The 20,826-nt window shown below is 39.4% G+C and overlaps 2 protein-coding genes across 4 annotated transcripts in view; both read left to right on the top strand.

Moving 5' to 3' along the window:
* Positions 1 to 12,614, top strand: part of SLC22A16 (solute carrier family 22 member 16) — a 31,232-nt gene extending 18,618 nt beyond the window's left edge. Inside the window, exons 3-8 of the mRNA XM_070733370.1 lie at positions 1,544 to 1,661; positions 2,852 to 3,398; positions 8,316 to 8,443; positions 9,641 to 9,750; positions 10,342 to 10,441; positions 11,307 to 12,614. Coding sequence (XP_070589471.1) covers positions 1,544 to 1,661; positions 2,852 to 3,398; positions 8,316 to 8,443; positions 9,641 to 9,750; positions 10,342 to 10,441; positions 11,307 to 11,522 — 1,219 coding nt within the window. The 3' untranslated portion in view covers positions 11,523 to 12,614. The remainder of the gene's footprint in view (positions 1 to 1,543; positions 1,662 to 2,851; positions 3,399 to 8,315; positions 8,444 to 9,640; positions 9,751 to 10,341; positions 10,442 to 11,306) is intronic.
* Positions 12,615 to 16,567: 3,953 nt separating this feature from the next.
* Positions 16,568 to 20,826, top strand: part of DDO (D-aspartate oxidase) — a 29,437-nt gene continuing 25,178 nt past the window's right edge. Inside the window, exon 1 of one of the 3 annotated variants that reach the window (XM_070733371.1) lies at positions 16,568 to 16,704. The gene's annotated coding sequence lies outside the window, so the exon portion shown is untranslated. The remainder of the gene's footprint in view (positions 16,705 to 20,826) is intronic. The other 2 variants (XM_070733373.1, XM_070733372.1) reach the window with 2 other exon arrangements.

Below are 20,826 nucleotides of genomic sequence, written 5' to 3'. Positions count from 1 at the left end.
TCCCAGTTTTATATCAGTTCTTTTTTCCTTCTTCTTCACCCCTTAAAAGTGTCAAGATTACACAGTTTGTTTTTTGCATATTCTTTGTTTTGGGGGGGAATGTCTTTAATTCATTTATGGTTAAATATGGTTTCTATTTTTTCTTTTTTTGAATTTTTTTTCTTTCAAGTAGTAGCTTGTATATTTGCTATTAATTGTTTCTCTGTTAAGCTGACTTGGTAACTGACAGTAAATATGTGCAAATATTGGTAGTTTCCATTATTACAGCAATTTAATGAGATATTTTAGGTTGCTGTGGATTTTTCTGTTTTTTCCTTTCCCTTGCCTCTCTTTCCCCACTTTTCTATATAAAATAAGACAGGCTTTTGAAAGTTTGTGGAACTATATACTCTGAAAGCTATATACATGTGTTTGTGTGTGTGTGTGTGCATAGGATGATTGGGGTTTTTTTTAGGAAAAATGGGGTTTTAGAATTTTTAGTATTTTAATATTAGATTTCTCACACATTTTGTTTTTGTATTTATTCTGTTGTAAGATGCCCTCAATCAGTTGAGAAGGCCAGCATAGAAATATAAACAAACAAACAAACAAACAAATGAATGAATGAACAAATAAATATATAAATGTGTATGAGTATATAGTATATATAATACTATATACCAGTGATGGCGAACTTATGGCACGGGTGCCACAGGTGGCACGTGGAGGCATATTTATTTTTATTTATTAATAGAGTTGAAAGGGACCGTTAGGTCATCGAGTCCAACCCCCTGCCTGAGTAGGAGCATATTTGCTGGCATGTGAGCTGTTGCCCTACCTCAGCTCCAGCACACATGTGCGCACTGGCTATCTGATTTTCGGCTTGCACGGAGGCTCTGGGAGGGCATTTTTTATTTCTGGAGGGCCTCCAGGAGGATGTGAGAGGGCGTTTCCGCCCTTCCCAGGCTCCAGGGAAGTCTCTGGAGCCTGGAAATGGTGAAAAATGGGCCTACCGGGCCCACCAGAAGTTGGGAAACAGGCTTTTTCTGGCATCCAGAGGGCCTCTGGGAGGGCAAGGGAGGCAATTTTCGCCCTCCCCAGGCATTGAATTATGGGTATGGGCACTCGTGCAGGCACAATAGTGTGTGTTCACGCGCTTTCGACACCCGAGGAAAAAAAGGTTCGTCATCACTGCTATATACTCACAGTTATTATGAGTTTATCAAATAAACTCTTCTGTTTAAAAAAAATATGATGAATATAATGAATCCTAGTCCAGTTGCATTGTTGCAACCCGCAGCAGTATATTGTTAGGGACAGCATACTGACTCTGTACACCGCTTAGAGATGGCTGTAAAACACTATGAAGGTGTATATAAATCTAAGTGCTAGCGCTCACATACTGTTGTAATTTGTTGGAAGCCAAGATAACATTTCTGAAGATTGTAGAGAGATTTGATAGCAAATACAGGGTTGGTGGGATGTCTTTGTTTTTTGTTAGTTCAGGTGTCTGTTTTTCCAATGCAGTGTCTGCAATATTTATTATTACAGTTGTCATTCGCAGACTAGGGAGACGGTACATCCTGTGGATCACAAGCACCGGACAATTTATATTTGGCATTGCTGTGGCGTTCACATTTAACTACAACAGTTTTGTGATTGTCCGTTTCCTTCTCGCAATGGTAAGAGTATGAGCTTATCTCCTTTCTAATGAAATTATTAGTGTTACTTTTTTTAAAAGAAGCCTGATTATTCAAAAAGTTCAAACTGCTGCACTTCCCAGCCAAGATTAAACAGTCTTTAGAGTTTTAAAAAATCGGTTTAATATTGATCTAATCCTGTTAAGATAAAATGCAATAAATAAAATAATGATCACATTTCAGGCACTTTCCTTCAAAAAAATAATGACACCATAGCTTAAGTGTTATATGGTCTCAATCCAGCCAGAGTTAAAGGCAGAGATGTTAATTTTTTGACTTCCTTTCTCCTAAATAAGGAATCTTATTGTAGGTGACAATCCCCCGCCTCAATTTTATGTATTCTTGTATTGTGCAGGAATTCAGGTATGTGAATGTGGGCTGCCCTATGTTTAAATCATTTCGCCTAGCTTCTTTTCTAAGGGGAAAAGCTCTGTGTTGAGAAACCAATTAGCCAAAGATCACCTATCCAATTTCATGACCATGAGATCTGAATCTGGACCATGGTTCCATGCCCTAAGTCCATGCTTTTATATCACTACTTCACCTTTAACAACAACAACACAAGAGCATGTAATAGATACAAACTGAATGTAAATCGCTCCAAACATGACTGCAGAAAATACGATTTCAGCAATAGAGTGGTCACCGCCTGGAACTCATTACCTGACTCTGTTGTTGCTTCCCCCAACCCCAAAATCTTCAACCTTACATTATCTACAATTGACCTCTCCCCTTTTCTAAGAGGTCTGTAAGGGGCGTGCATAAGTGCACTTTTGTGCCTAATGTCCCTGTCCTACTGTCTTATTATCCTTTCTATTACTACATTCCACTTATGTTATGTTATGTTAATATGCACTATAATACTATACTTGTTTGACAAATAAATAAAATAAAATAAATATCTTGCCACCTGGGCATCCTTTGGCTGGATTGTGTCCACATTAGTTTCCAGTATTTATTCATTTTAAATACCACCCATTTCACTACTCACAGCATCCTGCACACTCACTATTATTGCCCCAATCCTTACTGTAGCACCACTTTCCCTGTTAAGAAAAGGTGCCTTCCTGTTTTGAGCATGTACCATCCCTGACCATCATTTTTTTAATTACAAAAAAACTCTTAGAGCCTGAAGCCATTTTATTTTACCTGTGTCTTTTTTCCCCTCCTAGGTATCAAGTGGCTACTTGGTGGTAGTGTTTGTTTATGTGACTGAATACACGGGCATCAAAGCCCGCACCTGGGCATCTATGCACATCCATGCTTTCTTTGCTGTGGGAGTCATGGTAGTGGCTCTCGTGGGCTACTTGGCACGGACCTGGTGGGTCTATCAGATCTGCCTTTCTGTAGCAACTCTCCCATTTGTCTTGTGCTGCTGGATGCTTCCTGAGACACTTTTCTGGCTGCTCACAGAGGAGAGATACGAAGAGGCACAAAAATTAATTAATGTAATGGCAAGATGGAATAAAGTAAGCACTCCTTGTAAAATTGCTGAACTGTACCCGATGCAAGACGATCTTGCCAATAGCAGAATGGGGGATCATGACAGTTCTCCCGTGAAGAAGCACAACGTCTTAGATCTGTTCCGTAACTGGCACATTGCAAGAAGGACCATTACAGTCTGGCTGATTTGGTTCACGGGGAGTTTAGGATATTATGTATTCTCCCTCAGTTCTGTGAACTTTGGAGGCAATGAATTTTTAAATCTGTTTCTCATAGGTAAATATTGCTTGATGTAACTTATTGCACTTGGAACAGAAATACAACAGTACATGTCCAGGGATTATCACTGTTGCTGGTTATTTCCAAGTCTAGGTCCATGCTAGGATGGTAGCTATTCCACAAACTGTAAATTTATACAAATGAGTTAGCCAGGTCGTTCGTGAAATACAAATAAGTGTAATGAATAAAAATTTCAACCAGGACTGGGGGCACTAGAAGGCGGTTGGAAGAGGCGGTTGGAAGATCCTCTAAAGAACTTAAGAGTTTATTTTATTTATTTATTTATTTATTTATTTATTTGTCAAACAAGTATAGTATTATAGTGCATATTAACATAACATAACATAAGTAGAACGTAGTAATAGAAAGGATAATAAGACAGTAGGACAGGGACATTAGGCACATAAGTGCACTTATGCACACCCCTTATTTACGAGTTCCTCATAAAGATTTGATTTTTGTTAAGACTATCCCTGTTGCATCTGGCAATGTAGGGAGAAGTACAGTAAGCAAGGAATTCTCTCCATTTGTTTACTGAAAAGTAAGGCAACTAAATATCTCTGAACATATACACATAACATATCCTGCAAGTAGTTTTTAATAGTAATTTTATTTTAAAAATACAATTATAACAGTAAGGATGAACACAAAGCTTAAAAAAATAATAGTGCAGTAAAGAAAGAAAAAATAAAAGAAAAAGAAAAATAAGACTATAGTAAAGAAAAAAAGAAATGTGTAAAAAAGTGGCTTCCTCTGTCATCACAAGTATGAACCATTTTAGTAACTTAGCACCTTCTCCTAAAATTGACCAAATCATCTCCTCCCACAACCTATCTCTTGTTTACGAACTACCCTTTCAGCCTGGAAGAACCCTTGAAATATCTTTCAGGCTATGGGGATCTCCTGCCCATTCAAGCCAGAAGTTACAAAAATTATTATTATATTAGTTTCATATGTTGGCCTGCATATATGTGTCAACAGTTCTTAAACTAAAAATAATATTTTGTGCCTGCCATGTGATGGAGAACGGCAGGTACACAGCCAAGAAGCCCCAGCTGCATCTCTCACACAGGTGCTTTCTCATCACCTGCTTCTGCTCCTCACTCCTCAGCTTATGCTTTGCTCATCTCTCTGCTTACACCTTCACGCATAATCCTAGCCTTGCCTAGGTTCCACATAAGCTCTGATGGGCCACTCCACTGTTGGAAGGGTTGGAGGGGTCTTTTGTGTGTATGTGTGTGTGTGTGTTTTCTATCTCTGCTGTTTTTAAAATCAGTGATAACCTCCCAGGCTGGGTCTGGAGGGGGAGTGTGTCTCTTTTTGTGATATCCTATACAGTGTTCCCTCGATTTTTGTGGGGGATGCGTTCCGAGACCGCCCGCAAAAGTCGAATTTCCGCGAAGTAGAGATGCGGAAGTAAATACACCATTTTTGGCTATGGACAGTATCACAAGCCATCCCTTAACACTTTAAACTCCTAAATTACCATTTCCCATTCCCTTAACAATAATTTACTCACCGTTATTACTGGGACTCACCATTGAATAAGACATTTAGTGATCCTGATATTTATAAACATAATTATTTATGAACAATAACTATTTTTTTTGTTATTGATTTGCAAAAATTATTAGTTTGGTGATGACGTATGACGTCATCAGGCGGGAAAAACCGTGGTATAGAAAAAAACCCGCGAAGTATTTTTTAATTAATATTTTTTGAAAAACCGTGGTATAGGCTAGTCGTGAAGTTCGAATCCTCGAAAATCGAGGGAACCCTGTATTTTATATATATTTTCTCCCATTCATATAACCTTTCCTCTACTCTGCATTGACATACAGTGATCCCTCGAGTATCGCGAGGGTTGCGTTCCAAGACCCCTCGCGATACTCGATTTTTTTCGCAATATAGTGGTGCGGAAGGAAAAACACCATCTGCGCATGCACACCATTTTTTTCCATGGCCGCACATGCGCAGATGGTGTTTTTACTTCTGCACCTGGCCCAGGGAAGGTTCCTTCCGCCGCCCAGCAGCTGATCTGCTCGGCAGTGCCGCAAACGGGAAACCCCGATCTTCGGCTCCTCGCTGCTGCCGCGCCCGCCGCTTGTCCGGCCGCCGCTTGTCCGGCCACCGCTTGTCCGCCCGCCGCTTGTCCGCCCACCGCTTGTTTGCCGCTTGTCTGCCCGCCGCTTGTCCGCCGCTTGTCTGTCTGCCGCTTGTCCGTCCGCCGCTTGTCCGTCCGCCGCTTGTCCGTCCGCCACTTGTCCAGCCGCCGAACTTCCGCGTTTGGCTTCAGGACTCAGCACCCCCCCGGACCCGGGTTGGGGATTCGGGGGGGGTGCTGGGAAGCCCCCCAGGCCGGCTGCGACCTTTTAAAACAGCCGCGCCGCTTCCCAGCTGACTCCCGAAGCCAAACCCGGAAGTGGTTTTTTAAAAAATTAATATTTTTTTAAAAATCGCGATATAGCGTTTCGCGAAGATCGAGATCGCGAAACTCGAGGGATCACTGTATTCTATTCTCATATCTTTTGTTCTATCCTTTCCCTGATATTTACTACTACATGTTTTTATTCTCTTCAACTTTCAATTTGTATTGGACAAAATAAATAAATAAATAAAAATAAATAAATGCCCCAAGCTGGGTTTCAGGTGTGGCAGCTGCTGTCTCTCCCCAATTACATCTGCCCATCCCATCCAATCTGGCGGGAGAGGCATACTATGTCAGTTAGGAAGTAACATTTGGCAGGTCCTAAGGCAATGGTAACGAACCTTTTAGACACCGAGTGCCCAAACTACACACGTGCGCATGCCCAAACTGAAAGATGTGTGCACACCTGTAAATGTGTGCATGAATCAGTAGAGATCTGAAGACCAGCTGGCCGGTGGGATGTATGGCATCTGTTTTCCTGTCATTTGCAGGAAAACAGAAGCTCACGAAAGAAACACCCTGAGATTTGACCTGGGGCACTGGTGCGCGTGCCATACGTTCACCATCATCATCATTATTATTATTTATTAGATTTGTATGCCGCCCCTCTCCGTAGACTCGGGGCGGCTCACAACAATAACAAAGACAATGGAAGAACAAATCTAATAATTTAAAAAACACTAAAAACCCCATTATTAAAAGCAAGCATACACACAAACATACCATGTATAAACTGTATAGGCCCGGGGGAGATGTCTCAGTTCCCCACTTGCCTGACGGCAAAGATGGGTCTTAAGAACTTTACGAAAGGCAAGGAGGGTGGGAGCAGTTCTGATCTCTGGGGGGAGCTGGTTCCAGAGGGTCGGGGCTGCCACAGAGAAGGCTCTTCTCTTGGGTCCCACCAGACGGCATTGTTTAGTCGATGGGAGAAGGCCAACTCTGTGGGACCTAACCGGTCACTGGGATCATGCTCCTAGGAGGGGCCTTCTCTGCCCTGGCAGTTATTGGAACATCTTCCTCCCTGAAGCAAGACTGGCTCCATCCACGTTGATTTTCTTAAAATCCTTGAAACGTGGTAATACCGTCAAATGTGGGTACCCAGGGGACCAGTGAGATACTGGAGTGGCTCCATTGCTATTAACATCTGCCATTCTTTCTTGGCTCTGTTTTTTAAAGTTTTTAAAATAATAATATTTGGTATATTTTTAATTGATATTTAATCTTGTTCTCAGCCAATCAAAAACACTATTTTTGTGAGATGGGAGGCCACGTAAATTTGAAAATGAAAACCATAAAAAACCAATTTTATATTCCTTCCTTTTATTTCTAAAAATCTTGATCTTTAGTCCTTTCAAATAATGTAGGACTTGATTTCCTTTCATCGTTCCTTTGTCCTGTCTCAAAATTCTTCAAAACTTTTAACACGCTTCTTTTTTGTAAATTCAGATAGGAAGATTATTCAGGACATTCTATTCATTTGTTATTTGCATATCCCTTTTAATTATTAAGAAATGCATGTCCACTGTAACATCATTTTCTGTATCATTCTGGCTGGCTGTCATTTTAAAATCCATTTTTAACCCAGTTTTGACCTTGTCAGGTAAAATTTGTTCCTCTTCCATAAGACCTTTTTAAAAACAATCTATTATTAGAATCCCCTTCATGGATTACTGGATGGCTGAATGGAGTCACTGAAGCAGACAAGTTAAAGGATCTTTAACTCTTCCTGGGGAATGTTCATTGTGTGCTTAGATACCTTCTGTTGAAATTAGTGGGTCTCAAAATTGTTCAGTTTACATAGATTGTTGTTGTTTGTTATTTGGGATCATTTAAGGATCAGCATTTATTAATACAAATCAATTAACATATTTAAAAGTGTTTTCCCTTCCATACTAAGTAAACATTACAAGATGACTCACCATTACAAAGTTATGTCCAAAGAAATGGCTGAGTTTTGAAGAGTTATTTTATTTAAAAACACAAGTTGTAGAGGTAAGAAAGATAGCCAATTTTCATTTTTCTGGAGCATCTTTCCTCAGTGGCAAGTGCATTTCTGTAAATTATATTCAATATTTGCACTAACATTGTAAGATAGGCCAAATCTTATTACTTTTGAGGATGGAGAAGTGTGAGTTATAGATACCTCACTATAGTTATAGAGGCTTATCTGCCTATGTTAACTTTCCCCAGCCCAATCTTGTTCAGATTTAATTCCAACTTCCATAATTCTCAGTCAGCATTCTTGTGGGGTAGGGGTAATGGGACTTGAGCCAATTTGCTTAGAAGAAACAGTAAAAAAGCAGAATGAAAAACTCATCTTTATTGGGGATATGAAACCATTTATGAAATGCAAGGACTTAAGTATGCCACCAGACAACGAGCTCTTTCTATTGGAAAAAGGGGAAAAAACTACAGGGAACTATAAACTCAGTTGTGTCTTTAAGCTCTTAAGAACTTTCTAAAAAACATGAATTTTCTAATGGCAGGTGCTGTGGAGCTTCCAGCATATGTCATTGCCTGCCTGGGAATGGACAAAATAGGGAGAAGAAACACTTTGATCCCATTCCTCATCATGAGTGCAGCGATCTGTGGGATAGTGATGCTCATGCCTCAGGTGGGTGACTCATACCAAAATCTTATTGGATCCTATAGGAACACATTTGATGTATTTAATTTGCAATGCTCTGTTAGGTTTCCCATATTGAGCCAAAATAGCCCCATGCCACTCTGTGACTTGAAGTGAATTAACATTCCTTTGTCAATGAATGAATGTTTGCAGGGACCTTCAGAAATGAAATTGCAAAACCTTTCAAGAGCAGTTAAATCGGAAAAACGTGTTACAAATAGTTCTTATAATGGCTGATGACATATTATTTATTTATTTATTTTATTTATTTATTTTGTCCAATACATAATGCACATCGAAGAGAATAGATATGTAATAATATAAATGAAGAAAAGAATAGAAGAAAAGATATAAAAGTATAGGTGAACATATTTGAAAGGAAGAAAAGATAAATGAGATAAGGAGAGACGACTGGACAGGGGACGGAAGGCACACTGGTGCACTTATGCACGCCCCTTACTGACCTCTAAGGAACCTGGAGAGGTCAATCGTGGATAGTCTAAGGGAAAAATGTTGGGGGTTAGGGGTTGACACTACTGAATCAGGTAATGAGTTCCACACTTCGACAACTTGGTTGCTGAAGTCATATTTTTTACAGTCAAGTTTGGAGCGGTTAATATTAAGTTTGAATCTGTTGCGTGCTCTTGTGTTGTTGCGATTGAAGCTGAAGTAGTCATTGACAGGTAGAATGTTGCCGCATATGATCTTGTGGGCAATACTTAGATCGTGTTTTAGCGACATAGTTCTAACCCTATGATGGTTTTTATTATTTTACAGTTTTGCTAGCTTATATAGTTCAAAAGACTCTTTGATTACAAAGTCATAATTGTAGACAGTATCATAGAACAAAACAACTACATAAAAATAATTCAACATTCTCCCAGGATAGTCACTAATAAATTTTATTTAGGGAATTTGGTCAAATAATACTGCTTCAAGGATTTCTTCTAAAAAGAATGGGGGAGGGGGAAATTTACAGATTTAAGGAGGTTTAATGAGTTCCAAAATATGGGGTTTATATACAGAAAACTGAATAAAGGAAGCCTGACTTTGGTCAGCTGTGAATTGGATGAACAACATGGATTCTTTATGTTTAGAAGTCTTACATAAATTCTGGTACACAAAGATAAACTAAATCTGTGTTCTCTCTCCACATGCTTTACAAATTGTCTTTCTTCTTAATAGGATTTCAATACTCTGAGTATTTTAGCAAATATGGCTGGAAAATTTGCAATAGGGATTGCATTTGGCCTTATCTACTTGTATACGGCAGAACTCTATCCAACTGTTGTACGGTGAGTTCTTCCCTCCCCTCTTTACAGCTAGTGTTAACAGTACCCTCTCTCTCCCAAAATAAGACATCCCCTGATAATAAGCCCAGCCAGGCTTTTGAGTGCATGGCAAGAAGGCCAAGCACTTATTTCATGCTTCAAAAAATATATAAGACAGGGTCTTATTTTCGGGGAAACATGGGTATTAATATATCAGTTTAGTACAGTAGTTCACAACCTGGAGGGCATGGGGATCGAACGACCGTTTCACAGGGGTCATCTAAGACCAGGGGAAAAGACAGATTTCCCATGGTGTTAGGAACTAAAGCTTCTCTTCTGGCGCCTTGGAATATATTTTTTCAATCCAACCAATCAGGCTTTTACAGTGAGGGTGTCCCTCTGACCTTCCTGCCAATCAGCTTAAAACTCTGTTGGGAGAATTGGTGCTAGATTTATGGTTGGGGGTCACCACAGTATGAGGAACTGTATTAAGGGGTCGCGGCGTTAGAAAGGTTGAGAACCACTATTAGTACTTTATGAAAAATATTTTATGTTGTAACAGTAGCCACGTAATTTGGACAATTCAAGTGAACAGTATCATTTTTGGTATTGCAGGTCGCTTGCTGTTGGAAGTGGGAGCATGATGTGCCGAGCTGGGAGTGTAGTTGCACCTTTCTGTGTCTATCTGTCAAGTGTTTGGATCTTCTTCCCACAGGTAGGTGCCATACCTAAGAGTCACACCAAACTTTTTAATAGAAATCTGGGCCTGACTACTACCAGCTGCTAAGTTGATTTATCTTTCACATCTTTCATTATGACATTCCCAGTCAGTTTCTGACATGCAAAGTCAATGGGGAAGTCAGATTCACTTAATGTGCATTTACAAATTAATTTTTGTATTAAATTAACGTGCATTAATGTGCATGTGCATTAATGTGCATTTACAAAGTAATTCATTTAACAATTGTGGCAAAAAAAAGTTGCAAAATCAGGGAAGATTTGCTTAACTTACCTTTGCTTAGCAATGGAAATTCTGGTTCTGATTCTGGTCGTACATCAAGGACTCCCTGTATAAAAGCCACCTAGAATTGCTAAGGAGATTCTAGATATCAGTGTTCCAAATATACAATGGCAGCTAGAGAGAGTTTTGCGCATGCGAAAGGTAACCCCACCAACTAGCCAGTTCACCACTAAACCTAATTGAAGTCTTCAGTGAAAAACACTGCTGCAGGCTTTCTTGTAAAAACATATTTTACTTTTCTTCTTAGCAAAATGCTTGTCTAAATAAACTATCACAATACTATCATACACTACTATTACATCCGCCACTGCAACCACCCACAAACCACTAATTCACAAAACCACTATAACAAACCACCTAGCACAAACCACACCCATGCAAGGGTGTTACTCCTTATATATAGATTACAGCCAATCAGGTTGCAGCACAATTAGCAAACCCCAGATTACATACTGATTATGGCTTACATGGTTACAAACCATTTTCTTGCATTGCAATATTACCCCCAGAAATAAACCTATTTCTGACACTCATTTGAATGCTGTTTTCTTCCTTTTAGTTGATTGTTGGAATCATGGCCTTCTTGAGTGGAGTGTTAACACTGATGCTGCCAGAAACACTTGGAAAACCACTGACAAACACGTGGGCAGAAGCTGCATGGCTAGATGAGCAGGTCACCAAAAAAAGCCCCCCGGAAAAATCTCTTCCAGCACAGAGCGATGCAACACAGGAGAAGAATGAAATGCTAAACCAAGGAGCGTGCGGCACCAATTGATAAAATCATTCTTTTGGTTTCAGCCAGCTTGTGTGATTTTACCTGCAACATCCAAACAGACAGTTCATGGTACCATGTAACTGGAACATTTTCTTGCTTTCTCCAGGAGGGAGGCATACAAACTGGTTCCTTGTTCAGGATGCTGTTCTGAATCAACTAGCTAGCAACTGGAGTAATGTGAATTATAATTTTTGAGACACACGCACCCACAGAGAGAAAAGGTTCTCTTTCAAAGTCCTGGTTACTCTTTCTGCCTGCTTATTTTGAAAACCTATCTCAGAATCCCTTCCGTCAGCAACAGTCAGGGCCAGAAGACACAAAGTAGAAACTCATGATTTTGAGGAAGAAGTATGGCAGTGCAGGAACACTCAAGTTGTGTTGCAGTGGTTTCTCTGTATATGGAAGATGCAACTGTATTTTCTATTATTCTTGTCTCCTTACCTAGCAGTGCCATCAGTGAAGGAAAAGAAACAGGCATTCTATAACTTTCATGGATCCTGCCCGAGATATCAGCATTATTCAGATGAAAGAAAATACTGTTTCTTGATGTAGTTTTACTAAGGTGGCAAGATTGGTCTCCGGGTGCAATTCAAGGTGTTGGTCATTACCTTTAAAGCCCTACATAGCTTAGGGCCAGACTGCCTTCTACCACATAGCTCCTAGTGACTGATAAGGGCCCACAAAGTTGGTCTTCTCTAGGTTCCGTCAGCTAAATAGTGTTGGCTGGCAGGCCCACAGGGGAGGGCCTTCTCTGTGGCTGCCCCAACTTTTTGGAACCAGCTGCCTCTTGAGATCCAGACTACCGCCACCCTACTGGCCTTCCGGAAAGCTGTAAAGACCTGGCTTTTCCGGCAAGCCTGGGGGCGTTGATCTGATGGTACACCATTGGGATCCAGCCATTAATGAGATGTATGGTTTTTAACTGTTTTAATTGTTTTCAATTGTTTGTTTTCAATTGTTTTAGATTGTCTTTTAATGGGCTTTTAATGTTACATTGTATGTTTTATTCCTTGGTTGTGAGCTGCCCAGAGTCCCTTGGGATTTGGGTGGCATGCAAATCAGAATAAATGACATGACATGAAATGAAAAGAATACAACGGAAATCAGATTCTGTTAACAGTAACTCTCTTGAAAATGTCTAATAACTTGCACAGTCTAGAAAATGTATATATATTTCAATTCCTATTCCAAAATTGAACCCATCAGCAGATTTAGACGGTAAGGAGCCTAGGAAACATTTTGAAAAAAATGTGCAGAGATTGTCAAGAAAACCAAGAACAAATGGAAATATAATAAATCAGAGAACTGGAAAATTGTATATATAGAAGGGGGAAAAAACCCAAGAAAGTCCAGTTGTCTTTTTGGAACAACCAGAACCTGGATGGCTGAGAAACTCCATAGATTCAGAAATGGGGAAAAAACCCACAAATTTTGTGAGGTTAGGCTCCAGGTACTTCAGGACCCATGTAATTTGTTCCGTGACTGATGTTGCATAACCATTGTATGTATTCTGATACATCGTATTAATTCTGAGCAAAGATTCTTCTTTGCTAATTTAGTTCATTATCTTATTACTTCTGGAAGGGAAACAGATATTAATGGGTAAAACCAGCCCTTAAAACAGCACTTTTTCTCCTGCTATCCACCCTCCATCAGCTCCAGAATGAGTCAATATTTACTATCCCTACCCTAGCACTCCCGAGGTTTTTTTGTGTGAGTCCATGTTTGGTGCTCTTGAAATGAGGTAAGTATGTGTGAGTTTTCATACCTCTAAAAGCAAACTTACTTTTAATGTGGAACCCGAGGCTCCCATTACAAGTGCACGGGGGCAACATGAAAAGATCTAATGAAACCAGTACATCTAATAATAAAAAGTATGTGCATTATGTTCAGCATCTACTCCAGTTTTTAATAATACATTGTACACTGACAATGGTATACAGCTAGTTCTCAACTTAAAACTATGTGTCTTTTGACTGAAGTTACAACGGCACTGAAAAAAGTGACTTATGACCTTTTTTCATACTTATGACTGTTGCAATATCTCCATGGTCACATGATCAAAATTTGGATGCTTGGCAACTAGCATGTATGTATGTGTCTTGCAGTGTGATGTGATCACCTTTTGCGACTTTCTGACAAACAAAGTCAATGGGGAGGCCAGATTCCATTTAACTGTGTTACTAAGTTAACAACTGAAGTCATTCACTTAACAACTCTGCAAAGGTAATAAAATGGGGGAAAGTCTTTTAACGTTGCTGTCTGGTTTAGCAACAGAAAATTTGGGCTCAGTTGTGGTTGTAAGTCGAGAACTACCTTGTGTGTAATTAGATTGATTAAATAGTGTACATAAACAGAATACAGTATACCAGATATTTTTCCAGACCTTTGGATTCTTACATGGTTTCCACTGAAGTTACTAATGCTTTTATATGAATATTTTTAAATTAAAGAAAGAGAATGTCAAGTTCATGCCTTCTCTGTGGCGGCCCCGACCCTCTGGAACCACCTCCCCCCAGATATCAGAGTTGCCCCCACCCTCCTTGCCTTTCGCAAGCTCCTTAAAACCCACCTCTGTTGTCAGGCATGGGGGAATTGAAATTTTTTTCTCCCTTCCCCCTAGGCTTATAGAATTTATACATAGTATGTTTGTTGGTATGATTGGTCTCTTAAATTGGGGGTTTTTAGATTACTTTTTAATATTAGATTTGTTACATTGTTTTTTATTGTTGTTAGCCGCCCCGAGTCTGTGGAGAGGGGCAGCATACAAATCTAAATAAACTAAACTAAACTAAACTAAACTACCTACTAGCTAACAATCACAAGATGATAAGAACAATTTGCAGGAAACTCTTTTCTACTTTCCCCCATTTCTACTGTCTTGCAAAAACAAAAAACACCCCCCCCCAAAAAAACACCCCACCCTGGGGTTACTTGGATATAGCAGCCTCAGTTTACATATGCCAGAACGTATGATTCGATGCAGATTTCATCACTTCAATCTCTTTCCACCCCTTCTTTCAGTCTCTTTCCACCCCTGCTTTCCTTTATTTCCTTATACTTGTTGTGTGTGTTCCCTGTCAGCCTTTAGAATTAGAATGTTAGATTTAGAAGACGGAGATGACTTAGAAGCTGTCAATTACCCTGATTTAAGAGATGTGGGGGAAGTTAGTGAGGATGAAAGCGAAACAGATCAGCCGTCAGACGAAAGCATGAAGACTCATGTTTCTTCTGATAGTTCAAGTTAGAAGACAGTCCTTGGTTAAACCCAAAGTTCAGAAGGTTGCAGAAAAGAAAGGAAGAAATTGGGGGGGAAGGAGTTTTAATATGCTTTTTCAGAGTGTGTAAATTAATTAATTAATTACACCACTTCCGGAATTTAATGGAAGAGAAGAAGCTTTTGTCAAAGTGAAATCAACCAAGAAGGCAATTTATGTTGTCTCTTTCCCAGATAAGTGAGTGTTTTATTGCCTGATATACTGCTTTTTAACAGCAGAAACCCAACCCAGAGATAAGAAAATGTTTCAAAGTAGACAGCTTGTTGATTAGAGAGGTTTATAACTTTGTAATTTAGCCTGAAAGAGTTGAATGCATTTTCTCCCTACCGGAATTGCAATAATGAGAACCGAAATGGAATGAAAGGAATGTTATTTTTGAGAATTACCAGCCTGTAAGCTCTTATTATTGTTATTATTATTGGAAGAGTCAACCTGATTCCAGCCCAGATCCAGAATAATACTGATGAGAAATTCTGGAGGTCTAAAAACCTTTCAGTTTTTCAGTTGGCCTCACAAATATACTGCTCTATTATCCATTTTGAATTTTTTTTAATGGTGATCACAATTGCCTGTCTTTAGCAGTAAAAAAAAGTAGAACCAGTGTTATGTATGTCTCTTACTTGGAATTGAACACAGTGTGAAGGTGACTTTACAATTGTTTTTACCTGTATGGAAGAGAATTTCATATAACTTAGAGAAGTAGAGGTTCCCTCTACTTTAGTCACTGCTCCTCCCTGAGCTTTTGCACGTTTTAAAATCCCATTCCATCTTCATTTTCTGGCAATGCATCTCACCCAACAAGTAAGTAGAGATAGCTCCCACTGCTGCTCTGTGCCAGCCTCTACTGCTGTAGTCCAAAACTACACTGAGTCCTTTGGCAGCTGCAGCACAGGGCTGCCTTTGTGCTTGATTTGTGGTTTTTCCAGAACCTTCTCACAACCACTGCTAAGCCAAGATGGTACCAACCTGAGCACCTCACAATTCTCATCACTGAATGGAGTTTTTGTTAAAAGAATTCCCATGTACGCTGAGAGCATATGCACCAAGACAAATTCCTTGTGTGTCCAATCACACTTGGTCAATAAAATTCTATTCTATGTCTTTGAGCTTTCAGCCTGTTTTGTGAGATAGCAACAACTCCCTTACTCCCCACCTGTCCTCCGCAAATTTGCTGAGCCTCCCTTTTTCTCCCCTCATCTATGTCGTATGCTGAGGAGCAGCGGGTGCAGGGCGGAACCCTTTTGGGATACCCCGCTGCATAACATCTTTCATGCAACACCAAATCAAAATTCAATGAAATAAACACGCTAATCCAAGGGTAGGCAGTTAGCTCTTCTATGACTTGTGGACTTCAACTCCCAGAATTCCCGAGGCAGCCATGCTTGCTCAGGAATTCTGGGAGTTGAAGTCCACCAGTCAGAAGAGCCAGCTTTGCTTATACTCCTGCGCTAACCCATAACCAAATCACATGGAAGCTTCCACATGTCACCTGTGTATTATTATTTTTTTACTACATATTGTGCCCGTGCAACTTAGCGGCTCCGATTAAAAATACTACCAAAATAGCAACCTAATCAAACCTCCCTATGCCTTCAGATAGTAGATGGGCTACTATTAACAACAATTCACCAGGCTGCCGCCTCAAAAATAAAAACTGCGCCGAAAGCGGCAACTTCCACAAGCCTTTTTGGAGCGCGCACGCGCAAACGACCAAAAGGAGCAATATACTTCCCTCCCCGCTCTCCGTCCAATCGGAATCTAGGAAGAGTTGGCGGAATCTAGGAAGAGGTGGCGGTCATGTTTTCCGGTTGTTGAGCGTGGATCCTCCTGCTTCTCTGATACGCAACGCTTCTGTGCGAAAGCGGCGCTTGTCAGAAAGTACCTGGTTTCTTCTGTGAAGAAAGGTATTTCGGTCCTCCCCCCCCCACTCCCCCGTGTAATACGTGTCTGGTTCTTGAAAAGCTCCTTTCAGTCAATTCTTAAGTAAATGCAGGCTTGCAAAAGAAACGTATGTTGTACTTTACAACAGTGTTTCCAAACCTTGGCAAATTTAAGGTATTTGGACTTCAACTCCCAGAATTCCCCGGCCAGCATTCGCTGACTGGGAATTCTGGGAGTTGAAGTCCAGATATCTTCAAGTTGCCAAGGTTGGAAAACACTGCTTTACAGCAATATAAGAGGTTATTGTGTTTTTGCAGCCATGGAGAAATTGCTCTTCACTGATATTGGTCAAGCCATCAACAGGTCTTTCCCTCCTATTTTGCCTTGTCTTAATTATCTTTGGAAGAACGATGTTTCGAAACACACACACACACACACACACACACAACTTGATTCTTGAAAAGTGATGGTGTGTCATTAACATTCATGAAATGAGCAGTGGCTGGTCTAAAAACGAATAAACAGAGAACTAAATTATTGACTAACAACATGATGATTCAACAAGGAAAAAACTTAGAAGAAAAACTGGGATTACAAATAGTTTTTAAAAAATCAAATATTTAGGTATTAATTTGATGAATAAATGCTCAACAACCAAGGACAATAATTATAATAAATTGATAACACAAATAGAATTGGATCATCAAAGATGGAAGAATGTGTTACAGGTATCTCTGCTAGGTTGTACAGCCATCATTAAGATGTATATTTTCCCAAAATTATGATATCTATTTCAAGTTGTTCCCCTTAAATTGGAAAAAAGTTTTTCACAAATTTAGATAAAATAGTAACAAAATTCATTTGGCAAAACATTCATGAAATGAGCCTTGTGACTGGTATTTATTCAAGATTAACTCATCTTTCCATCCTTCCCAGGTGGGTAAAATGAGGACCCAGATTGTTGGGGGCAACATGCTGATTCTGTAAACCACTTTGAGAGGGCTATAAAAGCACTATGAAGCGGTATATGTATGACTGACCCACGCATGTGTAGAGTTATGCATAGGAGAGAACAACTTAAGAAATATTACAGGAGATAAGAGAGGCCTCCTGTGTTTGGGTGGGGCTCCAGTAATTAGAGCTGCTGATAAAAGAGCAACATGCTAGTTTGGCCATTGTGGAGGATTATCTGATGATAGTTTCGTCAACCGTGGATTGTTGTTTCCTGTTTGTATTCAAGACTGCGTGTGGAATTCCTGGACTCTGGATTATACTTCATTGTGAGTGTTTATCACTGTTTGGAGAATATTAGTGGACTCAATTTCCCAGTTACTGGGTTAGAAACTGGTTTGCATTTAAACTGTGCATTGTTTGTACAAGAAATCCCTTTGAAGTTTAAAAGGGAGTTTTTTCTTCTCTTCTGTTGATACAATTTTGTGTGTGTCTGTTTGGGCTAATTATCCTGTAATTAGGTCTAGGAGACAAATAGCTATCATTCTTTAAGTGAATTGTTCATTTTTTTTCTTGTCAGATTCTGAATTATAGCTGTAAATTGTGAATTTTAATCTTTTTTGCAGATTACAGAATGGTGGGAAAGTAGGCTAAGACAGATAATTTATTTAGCAGTAAAAGTCAATTCTCTGCATGGTCTGTGAACCAGGCCACGGTATATGTTTTCCACAGCAATTTTCTCCAACCTGGAGGTCATTCATATGTGTGGATTTCATTTCCCAGAATTCCCATGGTAGCATTTGTTTTTTTCTAATTAATGAAATAAAATAAAGCAAAGTACTGTATATTGTATATGTGGTTTCAGAATCCCACCTTAATTAAAAAAAACATGAATGCTTGCAAATAAAACACAAACGCTAATTGGAGGGAGGGATTTAGCTAGCTGCCTTCAATGTGTAAGCCTATATATCAAAGGGTGAAAACACTCAGAAGATCCTCAGAGAAGTTTTAAAAGTCCTTCAGTGTCCCAAGTGTTTTGCAATATGACTTTTGATAGGTATGCCAGGAATCCACACACATTGGGAAAAAAAATGCTGATTTCTTTCCTAGAAGGGACAAAGAACAAATACTTCAGATGTTCTTTTAACTGGTAGCCCTTACCAGGCAGTATATTTGGGAAATTATCAACTGGTTCTTGCCATGTTCAAAGTTCATATACTTGTTTTGAAGGAAAACAGATCAATAAAATGGCAAAGCTGCACATTCAAGCTTTTCAGCTACTGTATTTTTAAACGGATTGCAAAAGACATCCTGTTCAAACACATTAAAAAACTCAATTTGTTTCCTAAACTGCATCTATTTATATATAAATCAAAGATAAAATCACAATAGAATTGAAGTCTGGAGCAAAGGTATATTCTCAGATAGTGTTTCTAACCATATACCTTATTTTTCAGAGTATAAGATGCACTGGAATATAAGACACACCCTAGTTTTGTGGAAGGAAAATAGGGAAAAAATCTACCTACCAGATATTTATGTGGCTAGTGTCCTTAGTCTGGTCAGCTCCAGCACATTATTTTATCCCCTGGTTAGGGCTTAAAAGAAACCTTATTCAGAGAGATTAACAATGAAAGAGCTTGCAAGCTGGTAAGAGCTGAGAACATCATTAGCATCTGATTAGGGCTGGAAACAAACTTATTCTGGTTAGGGCTGGAAACAATCTTATTCGGAGCAAATAAAGCAATGAAAAAAACTTCTGGGGGTAGGATGTAGAATGGTCCAGGGTTAAGTAGAGGGAGCTGCATTGTAGGGTGTCCTGTCAGCAGAAAAAAGTTTTGAAAACAGTCTATGGTTTAACTGTCACACAGGTGACTAGAAAGTTAGGTGAAGCAACATTCTTCCATGGATTGTGATTGATGGTAATTTTTCCTACCTGATGCTGATTTGGAGGGAAACTAATCCAGTGAAATTTGCCAATCTCCCCTCTTAAATTATCCTGCAATAAAATTGTAATGTGCTTTGGCAGATTTAAACTTGTCAATTGGTACAGCACAAATTATTTAATGAGTTTTCTGTTGGCTTAGGACAGGGATCCCCCAAACATGGCAACTTTAAGACTTGTGAACTACAACTCCCACAATTAAAGGAGTGCAATTCTCTCTTCAACTGGGAGTTGAAGTCCACAAGTCTTAAAGTTGCCAAGTTTGAAGACCTCTGGCTTAAGAAATGGAGGAATGCACAGTATATCAACAGCACTTTAGAAGAGCTTACAGGTGTTATCTACGGATCTCTTATCTGGCACGCCCGTCTATTGACACCTATGAATTAATGTTGCCTATTAAGTTCATCTAGGAAGTTTTGATTCTGCTAGGTAGATTTTCTTTAAAATTTAACACAGTCCAGATGTGGGCCATTCTTGATGCAGGGATGGGCCGAAAGCAGGTCTAGATGTGCAACAGAAAAATATTGGCAAAGGTTTCTGATTCATTGGTTTGATAACTATGTCTACAAAATAATACTTTTGTTGAAATTAAGCAAGTTGAATAACAGAATAGATTTTTGTACAGCATGCTTTAGAAAGGTAAAAGAAAGGAGAAGAGAGGGAAGGGTGCCTTCTGTCCCTGAGCTGCTAGTTTTAAAAAATCTCGTAATAGTCTGGATATACCTTGCTTTTTTTTCTACCTACTTCCAGCTAGTTAACTTGATTTCACAGGGAACTTGCATGAATATATCAGTTAAGCTCTCCCAAGGGGATGAGTATCATAGGTCACAAGAATTAAAAAAAGAAAAAAAAAAGCAACACCCTGGTCCTCCAATTATTTACTTAGAAAAACCTTGAAGAAGCAGTTTCATCTGAGTAAATAACATGTGCCTGACCTAAGATCTTCGAAGACCTCCGTTGAGGCTTTTAGCCAAGGGCACAGTGTCAGCATGAGGGCTTCTGCTAGTTTTCTTCCCACATGCTGTGTTTTGCATTTATTATTATTTTTTGAACCAAAGTTGAATCTTTTGCATTTTGTGCTGATCTTTGATTTTAAGCAAATAATGACCGGCTTTGTCTTAGCTTAAAGAAGAGAATGTATCAGTGCTGCCCCTAACTGTCAAGATAGCTAAAGTTAGCATGGTAGGAAAATAAAATAAAATATTGTTTTATCTTACTTTATCTTCCCCAAACTCCCCAAACTTTAACC

The sequence above is a fragment of the Erythrolamprus reginae genome, chromosome 1, assembly GCF_031021105.1.
Source record: "Erythrolamprus reginae isolate rEryReg1 chromosome 1, rEryReg1.hap1, whole genome shotgun sequence".
Lineage (NCBI taxonomy): Eukaryota > Metazoa > Chordata > Lepidosauria > Squamata > Dipsadidae > Erythrolamprus > Erythrolamprus reginae.
The sequence above is the reverse complement of the archived record's forward strand: the minus strand, read 5'-3'. Positions and strand labels throughout refer to the sequence as shown.